Source organism: Labeo rohita, chromosome 9 (genome assembly GCF_022985175.1).
Source record: "Labeo rohita strain BAU-BD-2019 chromosome 9, IGBB_LRoh.1.0, whole genome shotgun sequence".
NCBI lineage: Eukaryota > Metazoa > Chordata > Actinopteri > Cypriniformes > Cyprinidae > Labeo > Labeo rohita.
In genome coordinates, this window is record NC_066877.1 from 39,696,301 (window position 1) to 39,704,729 (window position 8,429).

Here is an 8,429-nt window from a genome sequence, read left to right on the forward strand (position 1 = left end):
TCAAAACTTGAACAAGGAATGAACAGGAACAGCAGGGAATCCACATGCAAACATTAGCGCCAGAGACTTAACAGACATGGAGTTACTTACAAGAACCAACAAACACACTGTGAACACAATCAAACTTATATACACTGACCAATCAGGGGAAGACAGGTGTAAACGATTAAACAGTGACGTAATAATTAGACACGGAACAGGAAAGACCAAATGAGGGCATACACAGGGAGAAACCACAAAACAGTCCACAGGGGTGTGACATTACCCCGCCCTCCCATAAGGCGTGACTCGCACCGCAACAAATACCCCGCAGAGGGGGGGGTGGGCACCCTGGAGGCTTGAGCAGGGCAGACACAGGAGGGAGAGGAGTTACGCCAGTCAGGGTTCAGGAGTGGCCACTCGACTGAAACTGCACTACTGTCAGTCACTGAAGCCTTGCGGACTGCAAAAGCTGATTCCAGATCGTCAGTACTCATTCTGCTGGATCTTTATGCTGCTTTTGACACAGTCAATCATCAGATCCTCCTGTCCACCCTCTCATCACTGGGTATCACAGGGATTCCTCTTCACTGGTTTGAATCCTATCTCACTGGTAGGTCTTTCAGGGTGGCCTGGGGAGGGGAGGCATCCAAAGCACATCATCTGGCCACTGGGGTTCCTCAGGGATCAGTTCTTGGACCCCTCCTCTTCTCCATTTACACTACATCACTGGGGCCCATCATACAAGCACATGGCTTCTCTTACCACTGCTATGCTGATGACACGCAGCTCTATCTTTCATTTCAACCAGATGATCCAACAGTAGCTGCACGGATCTCAGGCTGCTTGGCGGACATCTCAGAGTGGATGAAAGAACATCATCTACAGCTCAACTTGGCAAAGACTGAGCTCCTTATTCTCCCTGCCACTCTGACTCTACAGCATGATTTCACCATCAACTTAGGTACTTTAACAATTACCCCATCAAGTTCTGCCAGAAATCTTGGTGTTATCTTTGATGACCAGCTGACTTTCAAAGACCACATTGCTAAAACTGCTTGATCTTGCAGGTTTGCCCTACACAACATTAGAAAGATCAGGCCCTTTCTAACTGAGCAGGCCACACAACTTCTTGTCCAGGCCCTGGTCATCTTCAGGCTGGACTACTGCAATGCCCTTCTAGCCGGTCTTCCCTCATGCACAATCAAACCTTTACAAATGATTCAGAATGCAGCAGCACGACTGGTCTTCAACGAGCCCAAAAGGGCCCATGTCACACCTCTCTTTATCACCCTGCACTGGCTCCCAATTGCAGCTCGCATCAAATTCAAGACACTGATGCTTGCTTATAGAACAACCACAGGCTCGGCGCCCGCCTACCTCCACTCACTGCTACCAATCTACACTCCCTCCAGAACTCTGAGATCCGCCAGTGAGCGTCACCTTATTGTACCATCACATGAGGCACAAAATCACTTTCCAGAACATTCTCTTACACCGTTCCTGGCTGGTGGAATGATCTTCCCACCGCTATCCGGAATGCCAACTCCCCAACAACTTTCAAGCAACTGCTGAAAACCCATCTCTTTCGACATTTCGACACTACTTGACTTAAAAAAAAAAAAAAAAAGTTTACTTTTCTACTCTTTTCCCTTTCTAGCTTGTACTTATTTGAACAATGCCTGTTATATGGTAATTTGAGCACTTCGTAGGTCGTTTTGCCTCTTTAGGACAAATCGCTTCATGTATTCCCCACCTGTAAGTCACTTTGGATAAAAGCGTCTGCTAAATGAATAAATGTAAATGTACGTGTAACGCCTCCAGGGCAGATCAGGGAGCTCAGGGAGCCATGGCAGAGTATACAGTCCTGGATGCCATGGCGGGTCAGGGAGCTTGGGGAGCCATGGCAGAGCATACAGTCCTGGATGCCATGGCGGGTCAGGGAGCTCAGGGAGCCACGGTGGAGCATACAGTCCTGGATGCCATGACGGGTCAGGGAGCTCGGGAAGCCACGGTGGCGCATACAGTCCTGGATGCCATGACGGGTCAGGGAGCTCAGGAAGCCACGGTGGAGCATACAGTCCATAGTGCCATGGCGGGTCAGGGAGCTCGGGAAGCCATGGCCGAGCACACAGTCTACGTGGCCATGGTGGGTCAGGGAGCTCAGGAAGCCATGGCCGAGCACACGGTCCATGTGGCCATGGTGGGTCAGGGAGCTCAGGAAGCCACGGCCAAGCACACGGTCCATGTGGCCAAGGAGGATAAGGGAGTTCAAGCCATGGCCGAGTACATAGTCCAGACAGCCATGGTGGGTCAGGGGGGTAGCCCCCCCAAAAATTTTCTTGGGGGAACTTAGGGCATAGTCAGCCCAGGAGAGTACAGGAAGGCTGAGCTTAGAAGGCGCAGGCAAAGGAGGGCGCTTGGGAGGCACAGGAGGGCGCTCGGGAGGCGCTGGCTCTGGAGGGCGCTCGGGCATCACTCAGGCTCTGGAGGGCGCACTGGAGGAAGCTCAGGCTCTGGAGGGCACTCCGGAGGAAGCTCAGGTTCTGGAGGGCGCACTGGAGGAAGCTCAGGCTCTGGAGGGTGCTCTGCAGGAAGCTCAGGCTCTAGAGGGCGCTCTGGAGGAAGCTCAGGAGGACACTCTGGAGGAAGCTCAGGCTCTATAGGGCGCTCTGGAGGAAGCTCAGGCTCAGGAGGGCGCTCGGAAGGCACAGGCACAGGAGGGCGCTCGGGTATCTCAGGCTCTGGAGGGTGCACTGGAGGAAGCTCAGGCTCTGGAGGGCACTCCGGAGGAAGCTCAGGTTCTGGAGGGCACACTGGAGGAAGCTCAGGCTCTGGAGGGTGCTCTGGAGGAAGCTCAGGCTCTGGATGGCGCTCTGGAGGAAGCTCAGGCTCTGGAGGGCGCTCTGGAGGAAGCTCAGGCTCAGGAGGGCACTCAGGAGGAAGCTCAGGCTCAGGAGGGCGCTCTGGAGGAAGCTCAGGCTCTAGAGGGCGCTCTGGAGGAAGCTCAGGTTCTGGAGGGCTCTCTGGGGGATTGGACGGGACCAGTGGAGACTTGGGAGAGCTGGACGGGACCAGCGGAGACGAAGGAGAGTTGGATGGGACCAGCAGAGACAAAGTAGACAATAATCCACATAAGTCCATAATGTCCTTTATATTAAGGTGGCTTGCCATATTAACAGCCGGTAATCCAGAGTGCGGGGGCGTGGCTGGAGTGCGTGAGCGAGCCGCTGCCGGGGTCTGTGAGCTAGCCATGGCCGGCGGTTCCGGGCTGAGGAAGCAGATGGAGCCTTGGACCAGGGGGTTTTGTTTGGAGCGGGGCAGGCGGTCCGAACCATTGGCGCGGCATGTGGGGGCTCCCGGCATGGTGTGAGCTGACATGACGCGGCTCAGAGGGGGTTGGACGACGAGACATGTAATCCTCCTCGACTGTAAAATCTGATCCATTTAAATAAAGGACTACATTAATCAGTTTGAAAAGGGGATACTTACAAACGGGAAGATCGCAACGGATTGTCTCTTCGTCCAACCCCAGCTGAAAACAAGCACCTAAGGCAGTGTCGTGCCAGCTCAGCTGGTTCGCAAGCTCAAGGAATTCCTCCACATACCGCTCCAACTTTCGACCGCCTTGCCGCAAATGCCACAAAGCTTCCTCAGCCCTCATGTTGTTTGTGGTCGGTTCTTCTGTCATGCGTTGTGTGCAGGGAATGAAAAGTGGTGACGAGGAGATCAAGAACAGAGAGTTTATTTAAATAATCCACAACTTGAACAAGGAACGAACAGGAACAGCAGGGAATCCACACGCAAACATTAACGCCAGAGACTTAACAGACATGGAGTGACTTACAAGAACCGACAAGCACACGGTGAACACAACCAAACTTATATACACAGACCAATCAGGGGAAGACAGGTGTAAACATTTAAACAGTGACGTAATAATTAGACACGGAACAGGAAAGACCAAATAAGGGCATACACAGGGAGAAACCACAAAACAGTCCACAGGGGTGTGACAACGTGTTAACAAAACTATTTTTTTTCAGGTGAGCTGCAGATGCCGACCCTTTCCCTGACCTCCACACATGCAGTTGTTTCTCATGGAGAAAATATCCAGTTCAGATGCACAATACCTAAACCAAGATGCAATGTTAATGCTGAATTCCAGCTCTTCGGAAATGGTTTTTCTGTATCCTCCCAGACACATGTATCTAGTGTGACTTTCAACCATAAATTAGACGTTTCACATCAAGGCAGCTACAGCTGTCAATACTCCTACCAAAACAACATCAAGTCACCTTATAGCAACACTGTTAATATCACTGTGGGTGAGTGTGTTCAGTCTTGTCTCATTGCCTACATCAGGGCTTCTCAACTCTGGCCTGTGGGATCTTTTTACCTGCAGAGTTCAGCTCCAACCCTAATCAAACACACCTGAACACGATAATCAAGGTCTTTAATAACACTAGAAAGATACAGGCAGGTGAGTTTGATCAAAGTTGGAGCTAAACTCTGGCCAGAGTTGAGAACCCCTGGTCTACATCATATATTACATGCATTAGTAACGTATAAGTAAACACGTTCTGCAATGATGCCTTTTTTACATTTGAGCCCATTTGTAAAATGGCATTGTATTTAATTTTGATCCCGACAAGATGCACTTCTCGAAGTCATTGTAGTTGATTTAAAGTTAGTTTCTTGTTTTCTAGTGAACTTGCAGCGACCCAGCATTTCCCACAGTGCTCCTGATGGACAGTTTGTTGTGGGGTCTCAGGGGCCAGTGATCACCAGGGGCCACAGTTTCACTATCATCTGTTCCACTGAATCTCAGTATCCTGGAGGCTCTTTTCACCTGTTCAGAGGCCCAAACATCACCAGGAGTGAGTCAGCTGTCAATCATTCCTCCTCCTTCTCCTTTCCTGAGGCAGATTATTCACATGAGGGAACATACAGTTGTGTTTATGAAGTCAGTGTCTCCTCACGCTCCTTCCGTTCATCTGCCTCTAAACTGCTGCTCATCACTATCACAGGTACTTATCAACCAAAAACCATAAATGCCAGTGTGTGCATATGTATGTAAATGTATGTATGTTTGTTGCTAATTATTAAGTTGGCTTGAGAAAGCTGATCTACTTTACTGATCTACTATTTAAGATTATTATTATTCTTCTTCTGAGCCAAATTTCAGTATCTGTCTCCTCCTAGAGCTTTCAAGCTAGAACCACCAAATGTGGCACAGACCTTCAGACTGGTCTGACTCAGTGTGCTATATCTTTTTAGACTCATCCAGCTTACAGTTTTCATAAACCAGACTATCAAAGCCACCAACAATCCCATAGACTTACATTAACGGAATGTTCAAACGAGCCAAGACTATTCAAATTCCAACTGACAAAATTCCCAGAATCCCTTGAGGCTCAATCAAGCTACCCTTCTATGTACTGTTTTCCTAATCCATTCAAACTCATTCAAACTCATCTGTCTATCTATCTATCTATCTATCTATCTATCTAGCTATCTATCATAATGTCATGCTAGTAGCTAACTGGCTAATCATGCTAATATTATGCTAACAACATACTAATTATGCTAAAAACCATGCTAGCAACATGCTAACAACTTGCTAATCATGCTAACAACAATTTAGTAACTTGCAAATCATGCTAACAACATGCTAATCATGCTAACAACATTGTAATTGGCTTATAAAAATATAAGCAACAAGCTAATCATGCTAAAACATGTTAACATGTTAAATCTTGTAAGCAATGTGTTAAATCATGCTAGCTGCTTTCATACTTTTACAAATGCTTCAAACTTTCAGGCTAGGCTTTCTCAAGCCAACTTAGTTTGTTCTCAAACTTTACTCATCTAGTTATAATATAATTATAATAGGAGAAAACTTATAAAAACAATAATGGCTATGCACTTTTGTCCTTGGCAATGTCAAACACATTACAATTACACACACATTAGACAGTACAAATACTTGCAGCATGTCAGAATAACAAAATTGTAATCACATTGTGCTTTCATTAATGTAATCTGTTAGATCTGAGATTGGTCAATAGTTCTGAATTATGCTGTGGAAGAGTGGAGATCCGTTTTAAAGGCCAGTGGGGAACCGTGTGTGATGATAACTGGGACATGAATGATGCTGCTGTGGTGTGCAGACAGTTACAGTGTGGATCAGCCATCAGTGCACCTCATAGTGCCGCTTTTGGTCAAGGCAGTGGATCGATCTGGCTGGATGATGTTGGATGCTCAGGAAGTGAAGGAACCCTTACACAATGTTCACACAGTGGATTAGGAAAACATGACTGTAATCATGGTGAAGATGCTGGTGTTGTTTGTTTGGGTAAGTTAAATCTTTTGCATCTTGCCACAAAATTTAGAATGAAATGAACTATACAAGAACTATAATGTATAACTATACATTATACAAGTTTCACTTCTTGAATGGAATTAGTGAAATAAATCAACTTTTTGAAGATATTCTAATTATATTACCAGCACCTGTATACTCTGCTTGAATTCTTTCGAGCAATAAAACCCATGTTATCAGATGGTCGCCCTGGCAACTGAGCCCTTTTGGGGTGTTAGTTGCTTTGGAGGGTTGTCTCCAGAACTCCAGCATATAGCTGGCTGTTGGTTTCAACCCTCTGGGGTCTGAGGGTCTTTTGGGGCCCTGGAGAAGTTTTGACATGCCCTGACATTTGTGCTTTTTTTCAGTATCTTAATAACATATTTATGGCTAAAGCCTGGTTACACTGTAATCAGCACAAACTAGGCTACAATAACATGTAAGCAACATGAATGTACATGTTTGTGTTTTTGAGAAAACAACGTTTATACGTGGTTAGTGAAAAACTAAATGTTTTAAGTCACTGAAATAAGGCCATGAAACACATTCAGAACATTAGTTCAGAAGACTTTTGAGAACTGGATGTGGTAATCTAGAGTTGAACATCTGATGTTAGTACAGCACTCTCAGTTTGAAAGACAGCAGAATTCATCTGTTGTGCAGGTATCAGATCACTAAAAAACAAACAAAAGAAAAACATCTGTGAGCATGTTAATATCAGGAGCATCTGTAATATATATTATATATATATATATATATATATATATATTTTCATACAAATTCATACAGTGTATGAATTTGTAGCCATAGACTCCCGCATTTGTACTAACGTAAAAAGGACATTTTATATCTATATATAACCAATAATTATTGTTTTTCACGTTAAACATCTATTCGAGAGCAGAGCATTGATAAACATGGTCTAAACATACAGTGTAAACACTCATATTACATCCTACTGTTATACGATAAATAAATAACTAAATAATATGATCTTTAAGTCATAAACATAAGCATGCTTTGTATGCATTATACAATACAAAAACATTTCATATCGGGGAAACTATATTATTATTGTTAAGTGTAAGTGTAAACACTATTATCTTTATATCACATCGTTTTCTATTGTATAGAAAATTAAAAAAAAACATCCTGGCGTCGTGAGACATTTTGATGTAATGAAATGAATCCTACTTCATAATGTTTCACTTGCTGTAGTCATGAATTATAGTTTGAAAAAAAGTCTTAACTAGTAAAATGTGTTCAAGTTCTGTCACAGTAACACAGTAACAACACGCAAGTAGGCTAACAAAAGAAAGACTTACTTGTGTAAATATCTCCTCTGATGGATCGCGCCGTGTGTCACATCGTGTTCTTCCTCTGAATTCTTGTTCCTCACAGCGCATCTTTTTCCAGAAAGGACAAGTAGCCCAGATGAACTTGGAAAAGAAAAAGTCTCAGCGCTTTGTTTACGGTGATGTGGGCGGTTACGTTTGGCGCGCGCCCTCACGTGGCGATTACACTATGAAAAGCGAAAGCATCTCGTGAGCGTGATTTAATTAAAAATAATGAAGCAGACGGGAAAGATTGAACATAGTGTTGGTTTCATGCGAATTACTTCATCAGAGAATATACTTTCTATAGATATCTCTCTCATGTGTGTGGGTCACGGATTCGCTGAGTTTTAGTTCATCTTACTGACGCATTTCAAAATGATACGTGTGGAGACTGAGACAGCTGAATGCGTACCCTGTATATTTTCCTTGTTTTGCAAAAGCATAATGTTTTGTTGATATTGTGAGTGTACTCAAATAAAAGTAGATCCTCTACAGATTTGAATGATGTATTACTCTTATATGTACGATCAAAAATGAGTGAGCATTTTAGGTTCTTTTTGCTCGTGTCATGAAAAGATGCAACTGGCGTATAGCTGGCTGATGGGTTTAAAGATTATTTGTTAAATGTAACAAAAAACTGTATATCTGATTGGTCCAGATGCTACGTGTGTCAAGCGTCGTGTGCGGAGAATGAGGAGTGGTGAAGAGGAGATCAAAAACAGAGAGTTTATTTAAATAATCCACAACTT

The 8,429-nt window shown here is 44.7% G+C and overlaps 1 protein-coding gene across 1 annotated transcript in view; it reads left to right on the top strand.

Moving 5' to 3' along the window:
- The window catches only part of LOC127171286 (deleted in malignant brain tumors 1 protein), a 48,507-nt gene extending 40,616 nt beyond the window's left edge, over positions 1–7,891 (top strand). The window contains exons 7-11 of the mRNA XM_051119830.1: positions 4,026–4,307; positions 4,689–5,009; positions 6,032–6,337; positions 6,960–7,006; positions 7,745–7,891. Of these exons, the coding sequence (XP_050975787.1) occupies positions 4,026–4,307; positions 4,689–5,009; positions 6,032–6,337; positions 6,960–7,006; positions 7,745–7,891 (1,103 nt within the window). The remainder of the gene's footprint in view (positions 1–4,025; positions 4,308–4,688; positions 5,010–6,031; positions 6,338–6,959; positions 7,007–7,744) is intronic.
- Positions 7,892–8,429: the final 538 nt, after the last annotated feature.